The sequence below is a fragment of the Somniosus microcephalus genome, chromosome 5 (assembly GCF_052327205.1).
Source record: "Somniosus microcephalus isolate GS21.2 chromosome 5, FLI_Smic_1.0, whole genome shotgun sequence".
NCBI classification, from domain to species: domain Eukaryota; kingdom Metazoa; phylum Chordata; class Chondrichthyes; order Squaliformes; family Somniosidae; genus Somniosus; species Somniosus microcephalus.
Window position 1 is genome coordinate 206734526 of NC_140991.1, and position 24482 is coordinate 206759007.

At 44.4% G+C, this 24482-nt stretch overlaps 1 protein-coding gene across 5 annotated transcripts in view; it reads left to right on the forward strand.

Moving 5' to 3' along the window:
* Positions 1-3862: 3862 nt before the first annotated feature.
* cpvl (carboxypeptidase vitellogenic like) overlaps positions 3863-24482 on the forward strand; it is a 122456-nt gene continuing 101836 nt past the window's right edge. Inside the window, exons 1-4 of one of the 5 annotated variants that reach the window (XM_085988616.1) lie at positions 3863-4191; positions 5309-5466; positions 11411-11592; positions 13764-13882. In XM_085988616.1, the coding sequence (XP_085844742.1) occupies positions 5432-5466; positions 11411-11592; positions 13764-13882 (336 nt within the window). In that variant the 5' untranslated portion in view covers positions 3863-4191; positions 5309-5431. The remainder of the gene's footprint in view (positions 4192-5308; positions 5467-11410; positions 11593-13763; positions 13883-24482) is intronic. The other 4 variants (XM_085988617.1, XM_085988613.1, XM_085988615.1 and 1 more) reach the window with 4 other exon arrangements.

The window sequence follows — 24482 nt, forward strand, 5'->3', positions numbered from 1 at the left end:
GTTTTCTAGATCAGTATGTTGAGGAACCAACTAGGGAACAGGTTATTTTAGATCTAGTATTGTGCAATGAGAAAGGGTTAATTAATAACCTTGTACTAAAGGGGCCTTTAGGGAAGAGTGACCATAATATGATAGAATTTTATATTGAGTTTGAAAGTGATTTAGTTAAATCCAAAACTAGGGTCTTAAATCTAAACAAAGCAAACTACATAGGTATGGGGGCGAGTTAGCTAAGGTAAGGTAGATTGGGAAACTACATTAAAAAGGATGATGGTAGACAAGCAATGGATAGCATTTAAAGAATTAATACATAATTTACAACAAATATACATTCCTTTAAGGCACAAAAACCCCACAGGAAAAGTGGTCCAACCATGGCTAACAAGAGAAGTTAACGATAGTATTAGATCAAAGGAAAAGGCTTATAATGTTGCAAAAAGCCTGAGGATTGGGAGGATTTTAGAATTCAGCAAAGGAGGGGCCAAGAAATTGATGAAGGGAAAATAGAATATGAGAGTAAACAAGCAAGAGACATCAAAACAGATTGTAAAAGCTTCTATAGGTATGTAAAAAGGAAAAGATTAGCAAAAGTAAATGTGGGTCCCTTACAGGCTGAGTCAGGAGAAATTATAATGGGGAATAAAAAACGGCAGAGAAATTAAACAAATACTTTGAGCTGGATTTAACCAGCCCTGAGGAGGCGGGTATGGAGGTGGGACTGCTAGGAAAATCCCCCAAAATGGGATCGGGTCCCTAACCCACTCCCAACCCTCCTCCAACTAATCTTCCTGGGAGTTGGGTCCCCGGTTTGAACAGGGACCTGACTCCTAGTGGTGGGAAGAGGATTATAGCCACTTAACTGCCTGTTAACAGGTAGTTAACAGGCAGTTAAGAGGCTTTTTCCAATTTTTTGACTGCTGCTGCAGGAATCCCAACGTCGGTGAACCCCGCCAGGGTAAGTGAGGCGTGCTGTGGGTCTGTTGTTATGTTGGTGTTTGGATGACAGCTGCAGAAGTGGTGCGAAGGATGTAATGGGACATTGGTTAGTATCAGAGGTAAGGAAATGTTGTGAAAGTAATTTTTTATGTGGTTAGATGTTTCTGCAGGTGACGAGCTGTGAGTTGTTTGTGTAGCCTCATCTCATCGGGAGAAGTGATAGATGGCCTCTGCAATCTCAGCTGCAGCTGCCATCGGTTTTATTCTAAGGAAGGAGTAATTGTTGGGCCTGGGTGCAAGGGCTCACCTTTGAACAGTGATTGTCGGTGTTTGACAGCACCTCAATGCTGTCAACACTGTCAAATCATCTGTCAAACAAGTGCAGTGCATATGCCTTTACGAAAACCAGCAAATGAAGCATCTTCAACTGATGTCATCTGACACTGGCTTTCCCTTAATTGGCTGGCAAGCCCACAGGTCAGGCTTAACAAGGTCAATCAGGGCAAAATCTGCTCGTCAGTCGTTGCTGGGGGCGGGACTGGAACCCGAAAACCAGCAGTCCCGCCTCGAACTCAGCCTGGAAGGTAAGATTCCGCCCACTGTGTCTGTCTTCATGGAAGAAGACGCAAAAAAACTTCCCGGAAATAGTGGAGAACCAAGGATCTAGCGAGAATGAGGAACTGGAAGAAATTAGTATTAGTAAAAAAAAAAAGTACTGGAGAAATTAATGGGACTGAAAGCCAATAAATCCCCTGGACCTGATGGCCTACATCCTAGGGTTTTGAAAGAGGTAGCTATAGAGATAGTGGATGCAGTGGTTGTCATTTTCCAAAATTCCATTGATTCTAGAATGGTTCCTGCAGATTGGAAGGTAGCAAATGTAACCCCACTATTTAAGAAAGGAGCGAGAGAGAAAACGGGGAACTAAAGACTAGTTAGCCTGACATCGGTAGTAGGGAAAATGCTTGAATCTATTATTAAGGACGTGGTAACAGGGCACTTAGAAAATAATAATAGAATTGGGCAGAGTCAACACAGTTTTATGAATGGGAAATCGTGTTTGACAAATTTATTAAGAGTTTTTTGAGGTTGTAACTAACAGAATAGATAAGGGGGAACCAATGGACGTGGTGTATTTGGATTTTCAGAAGGCAATCGATAAGGTGTCACACAAGAGGTTATTAAACAAAATCGGGGCTCATGGTATTGGGGGTAATATACTAGCATGGATTGAGGATTGGTTAATGGACAGAAAACAGAGAGTAGGAATAAACGGGTCATTTTCGGGTTGGCAGACTGTAACTAGTGGGGTACCACAAAGATCAGTGCTTGGGCCTCAGCTATTCACAATCTACATCAATGATTTGGATGAGGGGACCAAGTGTAATATATCCTAGTTTGCTGATGATACAAAGCTGGGTGGGAATGTAAGTTGTGAGGAGGATGCAAGGAGGCTTCAAGGGGATATTGACAGGCTGAGTGAATGGGCAAGAACATGGCAAATGGAATATAATGTGGAGAAATGTGAAGTTATCCACTTTGGTCGGAAAAATAGAAAAGCAGAATATTTTTTAAATGGTGAGCGATTGGGAAATGTTGGTGTTCAGAGGGACCTTTTACACGAATCACTGAAATTTAATATGCAGGTACAGCAAGCAATTAGGAAGGCACATGGTATGTTGGTCTTTATTACAAGAGGATTTGAGTATAAGAGTAAAGACGTCTTACTGCAATTATATAGGGCCCTGGTGAGACCACACCTGGAGTATTATGTATACTTGCCATAGAGGGAGTGCAACGAAGGTTCACCAGATTGATTCCTGGGATGGGGGGTGATTGAATAGAATAGGCCTATATTCTCTAGAGTTTAGAAGAATGAGAGGTGATCTCATCGAAACATACAAAATTCTTACAGGGTTTGACAGGGAGGATGTTTTCCCTAGCTGGGGAGTCTAGAAACAGAGGTCAAGTCTTAGAATAAGGAGTCGGCCATTTAGGACTGAGATGAGGAGAAATTTCTTCACTCAGAGGGTGGTGAATCTTTGGAATTCTCTACCCCAGAGGGCTGTGGAGGCTCAGTCGTTGAGTATATTCAAGACAGAGCTCGATAGACTTTTGAATATTAAGGGAATCAATGGATATGGGGATAGTGCAGGAAAGTGGAGATGAGGTAGATGATCAGCCATGATCTTATTGAATGGCGGAGCAGGCTCAAAGGGCCAAAAGGCCTACTCCTGCTCCTATTTCTTATGTTCCTATACATGTTAGAATTCAGCTCATATGGATTGTGAATCATCTCACACAGCCCTGTTGGTACCATGGTGACCTCTGAATCAATGAAGCACCGGCACCTAGATATACCAGATCACTCGTTTACACCCTAGCTTCTCAGGTCTTTGCTAACAAAGGGGTAAACAGTGATCCTTCAACCAACACCTAAAACAGATGATAGAATCATACAATGATATAGCACAGGAGGAGGCCATTTGACCCAATGTGCCTGTGCCAGAATGATCTGGTCATTTATTTCATTGCTGTTTTTGGAAGCTTGCTGTGCGCAAATTGGCTGCTGCATCTCCTACCTTTACAACAGCAACTACACATCAAACATACTTCATTAGTTGTAAAGCGTTTTGGGACATCCCAAGGTCATGATAGATGCTATATAAGTGCAACTCTTTTTTCTGGTGGCCAAGCTTTCAGCCACTTTGTCTCTACTCAATGCAACGCCCTCCTACCCCCCCTAAATTAATCCACCTTTTTACATTATTTACCCACCTTTAAAAACCTTCTCAAACCTATCTCTTTGATCAGGCCTTCGGTCAACCTTCCTAATCTGTGCATCTGTGGCTCCAGAGTCTGTTTCTTATTTACATTTGTTTGCGAAATGTCTTGGGTCCTTTTTTTGTTAAAGGCATTACATAAATGCAAATAGCTGTTGCAGTTTGACCTTGAAATGCTGCTTATCTGCCCAATTTAGGATCAGAAAATTGGATGTCTGCGATGTAAAATGTTTTTAAGAGGGGTGGAGGTAGTTGGCTACCTCTGAAAATGAACCAAGTGTACTGTGAGCCTTGCTGGAATAACCGGAGATCTCAGGAGCCGCGCCGCCACTCCCCGTGACTGGCCTGGGTTCACTTCCCTACCGTGTCCTCGTGCAATCTCCCAGGCCGGAGTGTGGCACAAGGAAGCTGCCGACTGAAGAGGAAGCAGCTCGGGGGGAGAGGCCGGAGCTCTTCGTCTTCTCAAACCCGGGTGAGTCTGCCGGCCCCTCTGGTACAGGGTCGTCCTGGTTTCAGCCTCACCGAGTAAGGGATTGGGTTTAATGTTGCGATTTAAAGGGGCGGAATGCCGCTGGGCTCTCAACCCAAGGTTTCCCGTTCTTTTTGTGAGCATTCTTGACTTTCCCATTTCTCACTCTAGTTTCTCTCTTTCCGCCCCTGGAAGCGATGCCCCGACACCAGCGTGTTGCCTTGACTGGTGGTCGCCTTCTTCCCGCGTGAGCCCAGACACACAATCCTGGCAGCTTGGGCGAGGAGCTGCTGCTGCAAAGGCTGCTTTGTATGGGCTCATTGGCCGAGACTTTTTCCTCTTTGCCTTCTGTCCTCCTGATCATTGGGCTGGAGTCAGCCTCATTTGCACTTTTCAATTCGGTTACTGGAGGCATCCTGCCTGTGAAGGGTCGGCTTTCTGGGGAATAGGTTGGGGTGGGAAAGGATTGGCTGTTGTAGACCTCGGGTGCTTGTAGCAGTGGAGCAAGGCCGGTTGCTTTTGGGACAGTATAAGAAGGGGCTTTTTGTGCCTAACATTTAAATACTGCAGGAAAGAAGAGAATTGATCAACCCCACGATTAGGGTTAAAGTTTAAAAGCCAAGCTACAATGCATGCCAGTAACATGCTACTGTAACTAGCATTACTATAGTAGTAATCAGTGAAGGTACAGTAACATTTTACTAAACTTTTTTTTTTCTATTTAAAGGTGGTGTCATTCTCTGGGGTATAGTTCCATGAGTGCCTGCAACCCTGGGCACTTTGTTCAAGTCTCATTAAGATTGCCACCTCTGGTTGGAGTTATTTGTGGAGGTTTCATCATGTCACATGATAAAAATGCCATGTGATCAAGTATCATGTGATCAGTTTCACATGATCAAGCACATGTTTCATCACATGGCATTTTTATCATGTGACATTTGCCCAATGAGTCCATTGAGTGTCTCAGTATTACCAAGTGCCAATTTTTTGTTTTGGGGAATACAAAGATAGCAGTGAAATGAATTGCAACATAACTTATAAATCAAAGAAGAACAAAAGAATAGAAAGATTTAAGCATAGATAATGTTTAAATAAAATTATTCTTGTTCTGTTCCTACAGTATCAACTGCAATGCAAAACACCAAGTAAATTCCACAAAAGCATAATCGATTTAAGAAAGAAAGACTTGCATTTATATAGCGCCTTTCACGACCACCGGACATCTCAAAGCGCTTTACAGCCAATGAAGTACTTTTGGAGTGTAGTCACTGTTGTAAGGTAGGAAACGTGGCAGCCAATTTGTGCACAGCAAGCTCCCAGAAACAGCAATGTGATAATGACCAGATAATCAGTTTTTGTTATGTTGATTGAGGGATAAATGTTGGCCAGTAAGTTCTAACTAAAGTTTTTGTGCAGTTTTATGAATTTTGCAATACACAGTAATGCACACAGACTCTACTTGTCCACTGTCTCTGATTTGTCACGCACGGAGATTTCCTCCAATTAAATTTTGGTAAGGCCGAAGCCATTGTCTTTGGTCACTGCCACAAACTCCATTACCTAGCCACTGACTCCATCCCTCTCCCTGGGCACTGTCTGAGGCTGAACCAGACCGTTTGCAACCTTGGCGTCCTATTTGACCCTGAGCTGAGCTTCCAACGCCATGTCATCTCCATCACCAAGACCGCCTACTTCCACCTCTGTAACACCAACCGACTCCACCCCTGCCTCAGCTCATCTGCTGCTGAAACCCTCATCCATGCCTTTGTTACCATTAGACTTGACTATTCCAATACTCTCCTGGCCATCCTCCTACATTGCACGCTCTGTAAACCTGAGCTCATTCAAAACTCTGCTGCCCGTTTCCTAACTCGCACCAAGTCCTGTTCACCCATCACCCCTGTGTTCACTGACCTACCTTGGCTCCCAATCCGGCAACGCCTCGATTTTAAAATTCTTATTGTTTTCAAATCCCTCCATGGCTTAGCCCCTCCCTACCTCTGTAGCCTCCTCCAGCCTGACAACCACCCGAGATCTCTGCGCTCCTCCAATTCTGGTTTTTTGCACATCCCCAATTTTAATCGCTCCATCAATTGGCGGCCATGCCTTCAGCTTCCTAGGCCCTAAGCTCCAGAATTCCCTCCCTAAACCTCTCCACCTCTCTACCTCTCCACCTTTAAGACGATCCTTAAAACCTACGGTGGAAAAATTCAGTTGATTAGCGCCTCCCGTTAGCGCTCTAAGAGGGCGCTAATGGGGCGCAAAGCAACTAGCACCTGGGCGCAGTGATGTTTGTGCCACTCGCGAAATTGACCAGACATTTTGCCGCGGTGCTAAACACTACCGCCACGATCTCCTGTGCCCGCAGATCGTGACGTCAGTCGTGCGTGCAATGCCCCGGGCCAGATATTGAGTGGCGCCCCCTGCCTTTCCGCCTGCCACTAGCAATGACAGGTAGAGGGGAACGTTTTTGCAGTCGGGAAGGGACTATTTAAAGGCGGCCGCTTCCTGCCTTTTTTTGTCAGCGACATTTTTGCACCATGCATTTTGAGAGAGAGAGAGAGAGAGACTGACTTCTGGAGAGATTCAATGCTGTGTGAAGGAGTTTTGGGTACTGAGCAGCACTTTGCAAGTTCATTTTGATTTGACCTTCCTTGTATCAATTTAGAAGAGGCTTTGGGGGCTGCACTCTGAGCTCTTTCCCTGGGCCTCTCCATTGTTCTTTCCAGCAGAATTGATGTACAGGTCTGTCCAGGCCGAGATTCAAGGTTGCAATGAGCAGGGTGTGGCTGGAGAGCAAGATCAACCCTCCCCTTTAAGAACTGGCCGGCGCCGGTGTGCCTGTGTTCCATTGCTGACTGACATCACATGAGCTTCACCAGCGCTCTGAGGCAGCGCCTTGCTCCTTGGCGTTAGCGCCTTAAGAGAGGTGTGTAGCACCTGATTCGGTGCTCCAATCACCTCCAGGGGCGATAGAAGCCAAGTTTACAGTTGGAGGTGATAATTAGTGCCAGGCGCTAAACTTTGCACCTGACCGATAACTGCGCCCCAAACGGGGCGATACCGAATTTCCCCCTACATCTTTGACCAAGCTTTTGGTAACTCGTGTTAATATCTGCTTATGTGGCTTGGTGTCAAATTTTGTTTGATAACGCACCTGTGAAGCGTCTTGGAATGTTTTACTACGTTAAAGGCGCTATATAAATGCAAGATGTTGTTGAGTCAAAAGCTGCCTCACCAACATGCTGCCTATATTTATTTGGAGCAAGAATTCTTGTATTTAATAACATTTAATCCCTACTTGTGTTAGGTGGCCCAATCATGGTTTTGAATTTAAATCCTGCCCCACAAACTCAGAATTGCGCCCTTGAACATAAAATACAAAAAAAATTCAATTTCTCTCGTAAGTTTATTTTTTTCGTAAAATTTTCAAGAATTTCTCCAGAGTATTTGTTTTTGTTGAGTCTTTTATTAAGGGCCTCTTGATCAGGGCATTGCTTTCCTGCTTTGTCTTTGTGCAATACTCAGTTCATATCATTTACTTCGAAGTTTTACACATTAAACTCATTTATAGATCTAACCTCCAGCACTGTTGAGTTTCCCTTGCACAGTAGCTGTGAACCAAGATGGTGTCGGCATTGCAGCTGAGCCTCATCTTGTTTTCACTTAAAGTTCACACATACAAACCACAGTGTTTATTAAAGTTTTTCAGTCCTGCACTTTTGGCATTGTTTATTTTTAGGGATATTTGTACAATCTGGAAATGCAGTAGTTGCTGCTTTCTGTTCATTGACCATTTTCGCAAAGAACTCACAAATGTCAAAGTGTTAAACTTTAAATTACAGACTTTTGGTTAAACTGATTTACAATTAAAGCACTTGTGGGATTCCGCTGAAGACTCGAGATATGCAGTAACCCTTGCTGAATAAAAGGGAATAACCATGTGGTTAGCACAAATATGATGACTGAACATCTACATATTTACCTATGAAAAGCTGAGGACATTTTGTCACCACAACAGCGCATGTTGTTTAGTTTATATACCTTTTAGTATTTCTTAAGAGCTGTATATGTCAGAGCACTTTGCCCCCACTTTCCATTCAGTGTACCAGGACTGGTGCTTAGCACTACAATTAAAGTTTAGCTATACAAAACCCATATAGCCCAGGTAGGGCTAACTGTTAATACTGAGTATTATGATTAAAATGGAAGGGAAGGACATAAGTGGCATTGTCAGTTTAGTACAAGGAATGGCTTATTAAGATTGTCACTTGTTTCGAACTCGGCTTGTATTGGAGTTATTAGAACAATGTATACTTGTTATATTGTTTGTCTAGCTGTGCATTGATGGTGCCAGAAATCCAATCCAACCTCTTGAAGATTAGTGCGTATTCTAATCTAATATTTCAGAAGTTATAATTGTATTATATCCAGGAGCCTTTTGTGGTTTTAGTTGGCTAGCTCCAGTACAATTGATGGTTGCAACTTTAACAGTCTCCTCCTGTGCTAAAATCTCTATGGCATTCTTATTTATGGTAATTGCTAAAACACATTTGGAAACTAACCATACAAAATTTGTTTTCAATATAATTGTATCGATGCCAGTAACAGAGTCCCTTCAGGATAGAAAAACTGCGTGCTGTTGTTTGGGACCGGTAGCCTTTGATCTAGTTTCAAATTCATTGTGATAAGTTTTACTATGTATTTCCAATTAACATATTGTGCTTTATAAGAATAATAAATTTAATTGATAAATGTTAATAGTGGAGTCAAGCTTCTGCTGAGACAAAAGCAATCCACCAAGGTGAATTGTAGATGAGTCTAAAAACATCAGCGTTGCATTTAAGATAAAGGCAGCAGATCTCTGCATAACTTCCATCATTCAAGAGTCCCTGTGGAATTTAACAGTTTCACATTTTGAATTCCATATTAAAATAGTGCTCTCCATACATACGCATTCTTTCCAGACTTGTGGAGAATCTTGCTATGAATTTCTTGGTTGGTCAGGAGTTCAGGTGACTAGGCTAGTCATTATCTGCTACGATTAGTCATTTAAATTGCAATAAATAAAACATCTGCAAAGTTCTGAATTTAAAACATGATTCTGTTATTCTTTTGTTTCTTGGTTTTTCTTAACCTTCTCCTTCAGAAAAAACTTTAATTTTACTTCATTATCATTTCCTCTTTTAGTTTCTATCTCTTTATATTTATCTGGGAAACATGCTGTGTCAGAATACTAAAAACAAATTTATGGTTAGTTTTTAAATGTGCTGTACCTGCACAGTATAATAAGCAGCCTGCAGACCATCGGACCTTTTGAAGATGCAGCTGTATCCATGTTGATGCCTTTGTGCAGTGTGATTACTGTGAAATAGGAATTGCAGGCTGTGCTCTACATCAGGCTTGCGCTCAACTGGACTAAGTACTTGATGCTGAAAAGAGGTGCCCAAAGTGAAAACCTGTTCTATTTCATGGTATGGCCAGTTCTCACCTGGATGAGAAATTTGCAAGAAAACGTAAATCTAAAAATTTATGTTGTAGATTTTAAAGAATATTTTGAAAAGTTTGTGGTGTAACTGATAAAACATCTACTTCAGCATGAGCTTGCCAACATTGTAGCAGTGACTGTGGAGAAGGCTGCTCCTGTTATTTGATGTCGTAACATACTGTAACGTTTCCTGCTGTGATTTAAAATTTCCCTTTCTGTTTAATGATAGATGACAAACATGCAGTATGGTGCTCCACATTCTTTTATACTCAGATGTTCTATTGACTCAGACTCAGATTTTCATGTCAAAATAACAATGAGGCTACCGCGCTCACTGTTATTTATGTGCAAATGGTACAGCAAATTCAGGCTAGGGCAGATGCGTGGTTAAACGCGAAAATCCTGAAGTTGGTGTCTGAGATGCGCCGCTCCGCCGTTAGCATTGCGAAAATGGCATCTCACTGTTTGACTCACCATTCAAATGCACTGAACGTGGTGAAGTTCCTGTATTCGCATGGTAGATACAGACTAAGCTCACCACAGAAATTTCGGACTTGTCCATTTCAGTCTAAGTTCCCTTTTAATGGCATGATAAGTCTTACTGCCAAACAACCTCGCTGGCACTGAAAATGAACTATTACAAGTGTGGAGTCCCATTCCATCAGCTTTTAATTGTTGTTGGAGAACTTTTCCTTTCTGTTTCTTTTTTCTCTCACTCTTAATTCAATATTTCTTTCCCTCTCTTCAATTTGCTTTCTGTACCTGATTTGACATTGAATTCACTATTCTAACTTTCCCTGTTTCAGACTCTGCTGTTCATTTCAGAATACTTCAATCTGATTGGTTAAGGAGATACACAGTTGATTGCCCTATTCAACCAGGTCCCAGATGCCCTGTAGAGGGCGTCGTGCCGTTTCAATCTCCCACTTACAGCAACTTGCAGTGCAAAGTCTCTCAGAAATTAAACGGGCAAGGGCAAGTCTAATGAACGGCAAGTGCCGCTCATTCGCTGGCTATACAGTGAATTCTGACCCAGTGTTTTCTGTTAAGACAAATGAGCTGCATGCAAAACCAGAAGTGCTAGTCTTTGGCAACAGCCACAAATGTCTGTGTCCACTACAACTGCCTGGCTTGTTAGCAAACACGGAGACATTACTGTAGTGGTTACTGGTAAAGGGAGACTTCCCATTTTAGTCCAGAAAAAGTGGCATCTTGCTGCCCTGCTCTTACTTCCTCTGGCCCTCCTCACAATAGTAATGATTTTTCATCTTTTTATATTACTACTGACTTCTCCTTTACTATTTCCCTCCATTCAAATGCTGTAACATGGAAATTGATTTTTCATGATTCATCTCACGTCAACAATGTCTTTTGAAGTAGTGCAATTAATAACTATGATGAATTCTCAGTACAGCGATTGATTAATGAACAATATGATTGATCTAGACAGAGGATGAAGCAAAGAGTGTTATTAATGCGATAGCATAATTACCAGTAAATGTACATCATTTCATTAATGTTGAATTTATAAAGCATCCATTCTTTGTTTTACAATTATTCTTATAATTTATTACTTTATTGTATCAGGCTGTTTAAATGACTACTGTTTGATTTACAACTTTACAACTTTACAACTGTATTCAACAAAGAAATGTGAAGCTTTCCCTCCCCCACCATCCCCCCCCCCCCCCCCCCCCCAAAAGACTCAACAACTTTTCTGTCCCTTTGCTTTAGGATGTGGCACACATGGCTATTTGTCATTGCACTCGTTTCCATTCAGCCATGTTGCATATCTGGAAAGTTTACCTTTCTCCGGAACATGTTTAAAGGTGTCAAAGTTTCTACTCCACCAAAGGTAGACCCTGGGAAACCCCTCTTCCTCACTCCTTTCCTGGAGTCTGGAGAAATTGAAAAAGGTGAGAATAAACAATGACCTATGGTCGATATAACTGCAAATAGCAAACTGTTTAACTCCAACTCAGAAGGGTACATTTAGAATTTTCCCATTCCCTTCATCTTCCAGTTAGTTTTGTTTGATTATAATTAATTATGAAATGTCTCTGAATATGATTTATAGACTAATAGGTTTCTAGCAGTGAATTTCATGGTATTAATTCAACTGAGTGTTTCTGATGGCAAACTAAAATGAGTGAAATCTGAGGGTTTTATGAATGTTGATAGAATCCAAAGATTGAATCATTTCCATGTAATTTATTGTCGGGTATTGGAAATATAGGAATGCAGAATTGGAAGGGGAAACTGCAGTTCATCTAGCCATTCCCAATTCCCCTTTGTTGTGCTTTCAAACAACAACAATTTGCATTTATATAGCGCCTTTAACTTAGTAAAACATTCCAAGGTGCTTCACAGAAGCATTATCAAACAAAATTTGACACTGAGCCACATAAGGAGATATTAGGGCTGATGACCAAAAGCTTGGTCAAAGAGCTAGGTTTGAAGGAACATCTTAAAGGAGGAAAGAGAATTAGAGAGGCAGAGATGTTTAGGGAGAGAAGATCAGAGCTTAGGGCCTCGGTAGCTGAAGGCACGACCGCCAATAATGGAGCGATGAAAATTGGGGATATGCAAGAGGCCAGAATTGGAGAAGCACAGATATTTCGGAGGGTTGTAGGGCTGGAGGAGGATGTAGCGATAGGGCGGGGCGAGGCCATGGAGGGATTTGAAAACCAGGATGAGAATTTTAAAATCAAGGTGTTGCTCAACTGGAAGCCAATGTAGGTCAGCGAGCACAGGGATGATCGGTGAATGGGGCTTGGTACAAGTTAGGATACGGGAAGCAGAATTTTGGATGAGCTTAAGTTTATGGAAGATGGGAGGCCGGCCAGGAGTGTGTCGGAATAATCAAGTCTAGAGGTAACAAAGGCATGGATGAGGGTTTCAGCAGCAGGTGAGCTGTGGCAGGGGTGGAATTGGGTGATGTTATGGAGGTGGAAGTAGGGGGTCTTGGTGATATAGAACAAATAAACTGTGTTTATTTATGTTTAAGGAATGTTGAAGAATTTTTTAAAAATTGCAGGCATAGAGTCACATGGCTGTAATGCAGAGAAAATGCTCAGTTTGGATAAAGCATAGTGAACCTGATGAATTCCAATTTTTCCCCTCTTGGTGAGGATTGTGTTCGGTCTCTTAATGAAGTTAGTTGCAAGATATCTGGGGATAGTCTCCTTCCTAAAACAGCCTGTTTATTTAACCTGCTGAACTTGATTAGCTAATGTTAGTTGGGATTGTTCTGGGAAATGGTTGTGTAGTGAAACAGTGCTATTTGGAAGGTGAGTTAATAAATAATAATGAGATACTCATAATTATCTTCTGATGTTGCAAAAATCAATAGTCCATAGAATCATAGCATTTCACAGCGCAGAAGGTGGCTATTTGGCCCATTGTGCCTGAGCTGTCTCTCTGAAAGGACTGTCCACTTAGTCCCATTCCTCTACCCTTTTCCCAATCCCTCTTAAATTTTTTAATTTTCAAATATTTATCCACTTCTCATTTAAAAGCTATTGTGAATTCTGCTCCCACCACTTTTTATTGCAGGGAATTCCATGTCCTAACAACCCTCTGTCTAAAAAAACATTCTCCTAATTCTCCCTTTATTCTTTTGGCCATAATCTTAAATTTATGCCCACAAGCTACTGTTTACCAATTAATAGTTTTTCTACATTTACCTTCAAAATCCTTTGTATGTTTAAACACATTTATCAGACCTCTTGAGCTTCTTTGTACGAATGACAAAAAGCTTGAGTTTTTCTAGTCCCTCCTCATAACTAAAGCCTTGCCCTTGGTATCAAATTGCAGAATGTGATCCAAAGGCACTAATTTGAAAATCCTAAAATTCAATGTAATAAAGATGAATTTAACTTATTCAATGACCTTGGAGCAGTGGCCTTGGTTATAGGGCTTTATGCAAGGCTGGTTTCCAGTTATGTGTTGCTTTTTGAATTGTTTGGATATTTGGGGGGGGGTGTCAGTTCTTCAGAGTTTTGTAAGTTGAAAAGTATGAAGAAATATTAACCTTTCAGCAAGCATAGTCACTTTATACTCTAAACTCTGTTCACTTTTTTTTCAGCTAGGGAATTGAGTTTAGTGGGCCCTCTAGAAGGTCCAGTTGTGAAGAGCTACTCTGGATATTTGACCGTGAATAAGACCTACAGCAGCAACCTTTTCTTCTGGTTTTTCCCCGCACAGGTAAATATTCACAATTGTTTGTATGAAACCAAAAATCTTTCTCAAAATACTCCAGAAAGAGTGCAGCAACAGTTGAGTGTAGAATTTTTTGGACTTCAAATTTGGGTTTATATATCAAAACTTTGTAAAAATTCTAAATTTAAAAAGGGTGGGGGGAGGAAACGTGCTGTTGAGTCATTGGCAGCACTGGATGTATTAGTCTTTTTACAGTACCCATGAGTACAGCTATAGTGGAATGTTTAATTGGGAGGGTTGGAATTAAAGGAAATAGTACCTTTGCCTTCTTACTCTGTTGCAGAATTCATATCTTGCAGATTATTTGCAGCTGAAGTAAGAAAAATATATCTGCTAGATTTATGTCAAAGTCTTGAATAGTGATAAAGTTCAGAACAGGACTCGTTTCTTTTGCACAACATTTTTTTTTGTTAAATTGTTACAATTTTGCCCGATTTTAGTTCTTTCTCTCCTTAAGATGCTGCCTCTACTGGTATATGGTTCCACAGAGGCTGCAGCCCTTGGAAAAACTTGGGCAAGGTATCAATATGTGTACCTAGGCTGTAAATGTCCATGGACTTAGAAGCTATTGGACCAAGCCCAATCTAGAAAGTTAGTGATCAGAGATGGGCACTCTCTGATGACCCCAGGGTCACTGTCAGCAATTGTAGCATCCCAAGAGATCAGCTAACTCAGAAATCAAATGTTTGTATGAAAATTGGTGCACTCAGCAATTTTTTAACCTTTTAACCAATTGACATCTGGTGATCTATACATGTGGTATGCACTAATATTAGCCCCGATTTTAACTTAACCTAACCTGCACAGTGAGAACGGGTCGGGTTTGGGCCGGACGCCCGATTTACACTCCATCTGATTTTACGCTCCGTTGACTTCAATGGCGTGTAAAATCAGATGGGGTGTAAATTGGGCGTCCTACATGAACTCTCCCTTTTCTCGCTGGGCGGGCTGGGTTCAAATCGAGGCTATAGTATTTATTTTTCTTCTTGGAATCTTGAATGAATCTTTGTAAAACAATATTATATATTTTTGACAGCCAAATAATTTTACATTTTTGAAAAGCTCTAACTACAAATGGATAAATTTTTTAAAAAATGAATCCAGAGGGATATCACATCTAGACTAGCTTAATATAATTAATTTTCACCACCAGTAATCTGGCTACATAATACACAAGTGACTTTGTAACATGTCAGTATTGACAGAACATAGGCCTGGTGTTTTCGCTAGGATGCACTGGTATCTTCACCCAAAGTCGGCCAAACCAGCGCAAAAGATCGTGGAATTTCAAGCACAGATCACGTCCAATGCAAATAGTTTCCACAATCTTTTGCGCTAGTTTAAAAAATATCGTGCTGGAAGCCAGCCCCGCCCACAAAACTGGCTATGCCCCCAGATCACATTAATTGCCATCGAGTTTCTGCTAATTATGCCTTTGAGGAGGTTCTTAAAAATAAGCCTTTTTTTATTAGCAAGGGTACTAATAGGCACATTTTAAAAGCTTTTAAATGTTTTTTTTAATTTACTAAGAAACTGACACTAATGAAACTAGTAAATGGTTCTGTATAGTTTTTAGTCATTTTCAGTTATTTAAAATTGAGTTATTCACAGGTGGTGGACTAGACAGTCTGATTTAAAAATGCTTATTTTTTTGTGATAAACTCATTTTCAGCTGTGTTATTACTCTTAACTATATCGAGGAATAATTTTTACTGCAAACATTAAAAAAAAAGAAATCACGTTCTAAAACGCTGCCCGATTGTGCTGGTTTCCGGCAGATTTTACTTTTGGTGATATGCAAATGAGTTTTAGTTGAAACTTGAGCAAAAAAAAGCACAATTTGTGCCTGGATCACTGATTGCGCCCAAAGTAGAAACTCTTGGACAAAATCTCTAACCGATATAGGCACAAAAATATACCCAGGCAATGTATAATTGTAGTATTCTGTCCTCTTTCTTCTGTCCCAGGTACCTTTTCAGAGTTTTTTTTTGGGATGTATCTTTGAAAAGGCCTCTTTTTTTTGCCTTGCTGAAAATAGGAACATTTGTGCTCCTCACTAGCACTCTTTCTTGCTCACTCACACATACACACGCACCTGCTGAGGTATGCAGCTTTGTGTGTTTTTTAAAAATAGAAATTTTAAAATTTCCTTTTTTTTTGAAAGAAGAAACTTGCATTTATAAAGTGCTTCGCATCTAATGAATTACTTCTGAAAGGTCGCCTTGGTTGTTATGGAGACAAATGCGGCAGCCAATTGGCACGAGCAAAGTGGAGCTACGTTCCAGGAAAATGAGTTGTGTTTATTCTGAATTGGAGATGTATAATGATGAGTGGGAGCTGAAATACAGAGGTGAACTTTAACCCCCAAAAACGGGTCGGTTGGGGTTTTAAATTTAAAAAAAAAAATCTCAAACCCGACCCCAACCCGTTTCCAAACTGCCCACTTCTGAGTTTAACGGTGGAGGGACAAGGGACGGGAAGCCAACCCGCTCCTAGGAGGGGGTTGGCAATTTAAATATTGTAATGAGGCGGCCAGTCTCTGATTTAACCTGCTTTGTAGGGAAGTCAACAGAAGCGGGTTAGGGTTAACAGTGGCCGGCTGATTTTTCCAGACCTCTGGAAAGCCGGCGGCTGAAAGGAGGGGAGCTTTGGGGAGAAGATAAGTGTCTTTGTAGCACTGTTCGTGGGCTAGGAAGAGCAGGAGCAGTGTTCTCATTATCTTTTTTGGGTGCGCAGCTCCTTTAAAAGGCTGCGCAGCCCATTCTAATTACCAGAATGATACCTGGACTTCAAGGGTTAAGTTACGAAGAGAGATTATACAAATTAGGGTTGTATTCCCTAGAATTTAGAAGGTTAAGGGGTGACCTGATCAAAGTTTTCAGGATATTAAGAATAACAGATTGCGTAGATAGAGAGAGACTATTTCCGCTGGTTGGGGATACTAGGACTAGGGGGCATAGTCTAAACATTAGAGCCAGATCGTTCAGGAGTGAAATTAGGAAACACTTCTACACACAAATGGTGGTAGAAGTTTGGAACTCTCTTCCGCAAAAGGCAATTGCTGCTAGATCAATTGTTAATTTTAAATTGAAGATTGGTTAACAAAAAGCTATCAAAGGTATTAAGGGATATAGGTCAAAGGCGGTTATGTGAAGTTAGATCGCAGATCAGCCATGATCTCATCAAATGGCGGAACAGGCTCGAGGGGCTGAATGGCCTACTCCTGTCCCTATGTTCCTACCGCGCATGCGCGGTTTTAGCCATTGAAAAGCCAGCGAGGCAGCTGCGCGGGAGGTCCAGAGAGCTGCATGGCCGCGCAGCTTAAAGGGAACATTGAGCAGGATTGCTGCTTTTCCCCCCCCCCCCCCCCATCAGAATCCCTCCTCCCCATATAAAGACCCCCGGTGTCAGGGATCGGACCCCCCCCCGGGGCGGGGGCGGTGGGGGCTGGATCCTCCCACCCTGGGCTCCCAGTAGTACCTGCAAGCTCCCTACCTACTCCTGTGGCCTGCTCCGGAGTGCTCCCCTCTCGACTGGAAGCCAAGCCTGTCAATCAGACTGACTTCTGGGTGGGGAACCTGTCAAGGAGAAATGTTGCATCCTGTGGAGTTAAAACGGCAGAGTATACAGGGATTTCCTGTCTGAAACTCCGCCCCCCCCCCCCCAGCTTACGCAACCCGCCCCCCTCAATATTGGAGCCACAGGTGCAAGGGTGTTTAAGATTCGTTATACCACAACATATACATTTTAATGCTGCACTGGTAATCAGAGTTAATCTCTGCATCTAAAATTGAACCTGGTTATCTCATGTATTACACAAATAACCATGAAGCTTTGACATTTAAGCATAAAGTGGGCACATGTTTTAAGAAATACAGGAATATCAGCATTAGAAAAACACAATTAATTTCCTTAGTTCTGCTAAACTGTCCTCCAGAGGGCAGTAGTAGATTAACTACACACATAGTCCCATCATTGTTCACAGGAGTGCTAACTACAGCTTGTGCACAGTGATTTGCTTCCCAGGCATTTCACACTACAAACAATGGCCTTACAAACAATGTCTATTTATATTTACGATAGCAAAATACTGCGGATGCTGGAAATGCGAAATAACAACAGAAAATGCTGGAAAAATTCAGCAGGCCAGGCAACATCCGTGGAGAGAGAAACAGAGTTAACGTTTCAGGTCGAAACCCTTCTTCAGAACTGAGAAAAAAGCAGGAAATGAAACAGATTAAAAGGCCACTTTGGGGACTGGGAACTGGGGGAGGGAAAGGTCTGAGAGGTGAAGAGACATTGAGATATTCAAGACGAGACGAGATGGTAATAGGACAAGTAAAGAGACAAAAGATGGCTCTGGATGAAGTGTGAAATGCGCTGGCAGAGTGAGAGACCGCTGCCATGTGGGAGAGAAAGAAAGGAAAAGGCGCAAAGCAAAGGTGTGGATAAAAAATATATAAAAATATAATTTATATTTATCTATGTAATACATTAAGTGCCTTGCATCTAACGTGCACTGCCTGTTTGTGACAATTATTCAGCCATCACCCCTGTGCTCGCTGACATACATTGGCTCCTGGTCCACCAATGCAATAAATTAAAAATTCTCGTCCTCGTGTTCAAAACCCTCCATTAGCCTCGCCCCTCTCTATTTCTGTGGCCTCCTGCAGCCCTGCAACCCTCAGAGAGCCTTTCCTTCCTCTAACTATGGCCTCTTGCGTACCCACACTCCCTTCGAGGAAGTAATGATCAAACTATACAGTACTTTGGTCAGAACATGCCTTGAATACTGCATTCAGTTCTGGTCGCCAAGAAACAAGGAATGCATTCAACTGCTGGAGGCAGTGCAGAGCTACAAGATTGATCCCTCGTATCAGTTATGAGGAAAGACTGGAGAAACTTGGGCTTTCCAGTCTAGAAAAGAGAATTTGTAATTCTTTTTGTATCTTCATACTCTTTCATTGGAGAATAGTGCGAAGTAGTGGAAGGATTTGCAGGCTGATTAACAATCTGTCATGAACACTTCTTCCATGACCATAATCATCTTTATACCAGCCTTTAGGGGGTTAGTCCTATATGGCGGGAGGGTTTTATGGGCTCCCAAAACTCATACTATGAGAGGAGGGGGCCATCCACACACCCCAGATGTCAACCCAGAATTCGTAGCCGGAGCTCAGTCTCTATTCACCAGGACTGTTTGAAGCAGGGTTCAAAATCCGATCCAGGAATGCTACCATTAAGACAAAGGCTTTCTCCTACCAGAGAGGCGATCCTATAGAGATACACAAGACTGTTAATGTGATGAAATATTCATCATCATCACTGCCTGTGGCTGAGATCGGTTTCAGTGCCATTTCCCTTCCCCCAGACCTCATTGTATTGTGTACTGGAATGTGCTGGAATGTGCTGTGTGTAGGGCTCCGCCCATACCTGGCCCCGTTTGTAGGCTGGCTCAGTCTGGCCTCAGTCTCCAGAAGGAAGACGTCTCTCTCGCTTACGTGTTATGTTCTAAGTTAATAAAAGCCTTGTTTTGTTCTGCTAACTTCGAGTCTCGGAATTATTGAGGCACATCAATTTTATTAACTTATTTTTCAACACTATGGATCAACTCCTGAAACCCGAACGTTTGGATTCGGATCAACATGCTCCGGACGCATCAGCACGCTTCGGACACTGGTTTGAGTGTATGGAATTCTTCCTGGACAATTCCGCAGCCGTCAAAGACGCTACGGACACTGCGAGGATGAGACTCGGAATTCTGCGGAATTGGGTAAGCCACCGGGTTTACCCCCTCATCCAAGACGCCGAGACGTACCTGGCCGCCTGCGACATCTTAAAGGTGCATTACCAGCAGCCTACGAATGAGGTGTATGCTAGGCACCTGCTCGCCACCCGCGCACAGCGACCTGGGGAATCGGTGGAGGAGTTCCTAAGCACCCTGAAAATGCTTGGCAAAGACTGCAAGTGCCGAGATGTAAAAGCCGCAGTGTACACTGACGAGCTTGTTCGCGATGCCTTCATCACAGGCCTCAGCTCCACTTACATCCGGCAAAGACTGCTGGAAAAAACGGGGTTGGACCTGAAACAGGCTGCGGACACCGCGCGATCCCTGGATGTGGCCCAGAGAAACTTGGACGCCTACTCTTCAGCCCGCGCCGTCCACGCCGCCACGTGTGCACCGAGGGCGCCGCCATCTTGGAAGGCATCTTCCCCGCCCGACAGCCCGACACCGGCTGGGCCCCGCTCTCCCCCCAGAAGCCCTACGACAGCCGCGACGCGTCAGGGACCCAACTGCTACTTCTGCGGGCAGCCAAAGCACACCAGAAACCTGTGCCCGGCGAAAGGCACCACCTGCTTTAAGTGCGGTAAGAAGGGGCACTTCGGGAAGGTGTGCAGAGGGAACCCCGCCGGAAAACCAACCGCCGGAAAACCCGCCACCGCCGCGTGTGCGCCGTGGGAGCGGCCATCTTGGACGCCATCTTGCCCGACCTCGTGGGGTCCGCCATCTTGTGAGCAGACAGCGTGGACGCCATCTTGTATCGATCAGGGCCCTACAGTGGCATCGGTCACAGTGGACCAGACCAGGCCGCACCCGCTATCCAGATCAATGGTGGACATCGAGGTAAACGGGTGCCGGGTTAAATGCTTAATTGACAGTGGAAGCACGGAGAGCTTTATCCACCCAGAACTGGCACAACAACTCTCCCTAAAGGTGGTCCCTACTCAGGGTACCATCTCTATGGCTGACAAAACCCAGACATCGACCATTCTGGGTTACTGCACGGTACAATTGTGCGTTAACGGAACTGTATATGATAATTTTAAAGTATTAATCATGAAGAACCTATGTGCGAGTGTGATCTTGGGCCTGGATTTCCAGTGCAACCACCAAAGCATCACGCTCAAGTACGGTGGGTCCCAGCCGCCCCTCACAGTGTGCGGTCTGGCTACCCTGAAGGTAAAGCCGCCTTCGCTATTCGCGAACCTTACCCCTAACTGCCGGCCAATAGCGACCAAAAGCAGGAGGTACAGCTGGGAGGCCAGGCGGTTTATCGCGACCGAGGTAGACAGGCTCCTGAAAGAGCGCATTATTGAACGCAGCAACAGCCCGTGGCGCGCCCAAGTGGTAGTGGTAAGGGGTAGCGAGAAGAAACGGATGGTGATCGACTGTAGTCAAACGATCAACAGGTACACCCTACTAGACGCCTACCCGCTACCCCGCATATCAGAAATGGTGAACCAAATCGCCCAATACCGGGTGTTCTCCACCATCGACCTCAAGTCAGCGTACCACCAGCTCCCTATCAGACCAGAGGACCGCCCATATACGGCCTTCGAGGCGAACGGACGCATCTACCAATTCCTCAGAGTCCCCTTTGGGGTGACGAATGGGGTCTCGGTCTTCCAGAGGGAGATGGACCGCATGGTCGATGACCACCACTTGCAGGCAACCTTCCCCTACCTCGACAACGTCACCATCTGCGGCCACAATCAGCAGGATCACGACTCGAACCTCAAGAGGTTCCTGGAAACCGCACAAAAACTCAACCTCACCTACAACGAGGACAAGTGCGTTTACAACACCACGCGCCTCTGCATACTAGGCAGCGTGGTGGAGAATGGGGAAATCGGACCAGACCCCGACCGATTGCGCCCCCTACGGGAGCTGCCCCTGCCCAACACTCCCAAAGCCCTGAAAAGGTGCCTGGGGTTATTTTCTTATTATTCCCAATGGGTCCCCAACTACTCCGACAAAGCCCGCCCCCTCTTGAAAGCATCCTCTTTCCCGCTCTCTGCTGAGGCCCACGCCGCCTTCAAAAGCATTAAGCAGGATATTGAGCGGGCCACGCTACAGGCAGTGGACGAGAACACTCCATTTCAAGTGGAAAGTGATGCGTCTGACTTCGCCTTGGCGGCCACCCTCAACCAGGTGGGGCGGCCCGTAGCTTTCTTCTCGAGGACCCTCCAAGGGCCCGAGATCAGACACTCCTCCGTGGAAAAGGAGGCCTAAGCCATCGTGGAGGCAGTGCGCCACTGGCGCCACTACCTAGCCAGCAAACGCTTCACCCTACTTACCGACCAGCGGTCGGTAGCGTTTATGTTCAATAATAAACAGAGGGGGAAGATTAAAAATGATAAGATTCTTAGGTGGCGGATCGAGCTCTCCACCTTCGAGTACGACATCATTTACCGGCCAGGGGCCCTTAACGAATCCCCTGACGCCCTCTCACGAGGGATGTGTGCCAGCGCCACCGGGGATCGGCTACAGACCCTCCACAACGACGTCTGCCACCCAGGGGTCACGCGGCTGTTCCACTTCATAAAGTCCCGTAACTTACCCTACTCGATTGAGGAAGTTCGGTCCCTGACCAGGAACTGCCGCACTTGCGCCGAGTGCAAGCCTCGGTTCTACCGCCCAGATAGAGCCCACTTAATCAAAGCTACACGGCCCTTTGAGCGGCTCAGCTTAGATTTCAAGGGCCCCCTCCCGTCCGTCGACCGCAATGTTTACTTCCTGAACATTGTGGATGAATACTCCCGGTTCCCATTCGCCTTCCCCTGCCCAGACATGACCAGCGCCACGGTCATTAAATGCCTCAACAGCCTGTTCTGCCTGTTCGGTATGCCGAGCTACATCCATACGGATAGGGGGGCGTCCTTCATGAGTAAAGAGCTACGCCAGTACATGCTGTCCAGGGGGATCGCCACGAGCCGTACCACCAGCTACAACCCCCGGGGTAACGGCCAAGTGGAGCGAGAGAACGGGACAGTATGGAAAGCAGTCACTCTAGCTCTAAGGACCAAGGGCCTCCCTATCTCCCGCTGGCAGGAAGTCCTCTCGGATGTGCTCCATTCGATACGGTCGCTATTGTGTACGGCCACTAATACCACGCCCCATGAACGAATGTTTGTCTTTCCCTGGAAATCCACCTCCGGCGTATCCATGCCGTCATGGCTATCCACCCCAGGTCCGGTACTCGTGCGAAGGCATGTGAGGGGCCACAAGACGGACCCTCTCGTGGAGCCAGTACACCTACTCCACGCCAACCCCCAATACGCATATGTCCGGCACGCCGACGGAAGGGAGGACACCGTGTCCATAAAAGACGTCGCCCCAGCCGGCATCGACAACAACCACGGCAATAGCGGCAACGACGATCACAGCAACTCTTACCCACCCACTACTCTTTCATCACCCCCGGAAGAACACCGACCAACGGCACCCCCACCAACTACCCCTTCAACAACCCTGGCGGCACCCCCGGCAGAGACCCAGGAGGCTACCGGGGACACCCAGCCGACACCCGCGGCACCGCAACAGCCACATCGGTCGCAGAGGACTATCAAACCCCCGAACAGACTAAATCTATAGAAGGGGTGAATGTGATGAAATATTCATCATCATCACTGCCTGTGACTGAGATCGGTTTCAGTGCCATTTCCCTTCCCCCAGACCTCATTGTATTGTGTACTGGAATGTGCTGTATTGTATACTGGAATGTGCTGGAATGTGCTGTGTGTAGGGCTCCGCCCATACCTGGCCCCGTTTGTAGGCTGGCTCAGTCTGGCCTCAGTCTCCAGAAGGAAGACATCTCTCTCGTTTACGTGTTACGTTCTAAGTTAATAAAAGCCTTGTTTTGTTCTGCTAACTTCGAGTCTCGGAATTATTGAGGCACATCAGTTAAGAGAATGGAAAAATTAAAATAGTGGTTAGCACTGTTGCCTCACAGCGCCAGGGACCCGGGTTCGAATCCGGCTTCGGGCGACTGTCTGTGTGGAGTTTGCACATTCTCCCCGTGTTTGCGTGGGTTTTCTCCGGGTGCTCCGGTTTCCTCCCACAGTCCAAAGATGTGCGGGTTAGGTTGAATGGCTATGATAAAATTGACCCTTAGTGTTAGGGGGATTAAATACGTGGGGTTACAGGGATAGGGTGGGATATGTGTTGGTGTAGGGGTTACGGGGATCGGGTGGGATATGTGTCGGTGCAGGCTCGATGGGCCGAAATGGCCTCTATCTGCACTGTGGGGTTTCTGTGTGTGTGTGTGAATATTATATTAAAATAAATTGCAATCGTAGAACAAGGAGACATAGGTTCAAACTAGTGAAAGGTAATTTTAGGACTGTTTGCAATAAATTATATTTTGCAATGAATGATCAATGTGTGGAATAGACTTCCAGGTAGAATCGTGGAGGCAAAAACCCTGGAATCATTTACGAAAAAATTGGATGCTACAGTGCAGAATTTTGGAATACCTTTGGGTAAATGAATTAAGATTGGCTGAATGGACTTCCTTATCAGTAATTATCCTGTGATCTTGTAAACATCTGGGTATTATTTTTAACTATATTTATCATCACATCAATCCCCCCAATGTTAGGTAGCACTACTGTTGCTCCAAAGTCTATCTTTTGTTCTCGGTGGAGCTGCAGATAAGTTTATACAGTTCCCCTTTCCTTTTAATACTTTCAATTACGTAGAGCCAAGTGGAAGAGAAGGGGGCTGAAGCAGAAAAAGGTATTCACAGAGGAGTGGAGAGAAGGAGACTTAAATGGACAAAGGAAGCAACAGAGGAGTGGAGAG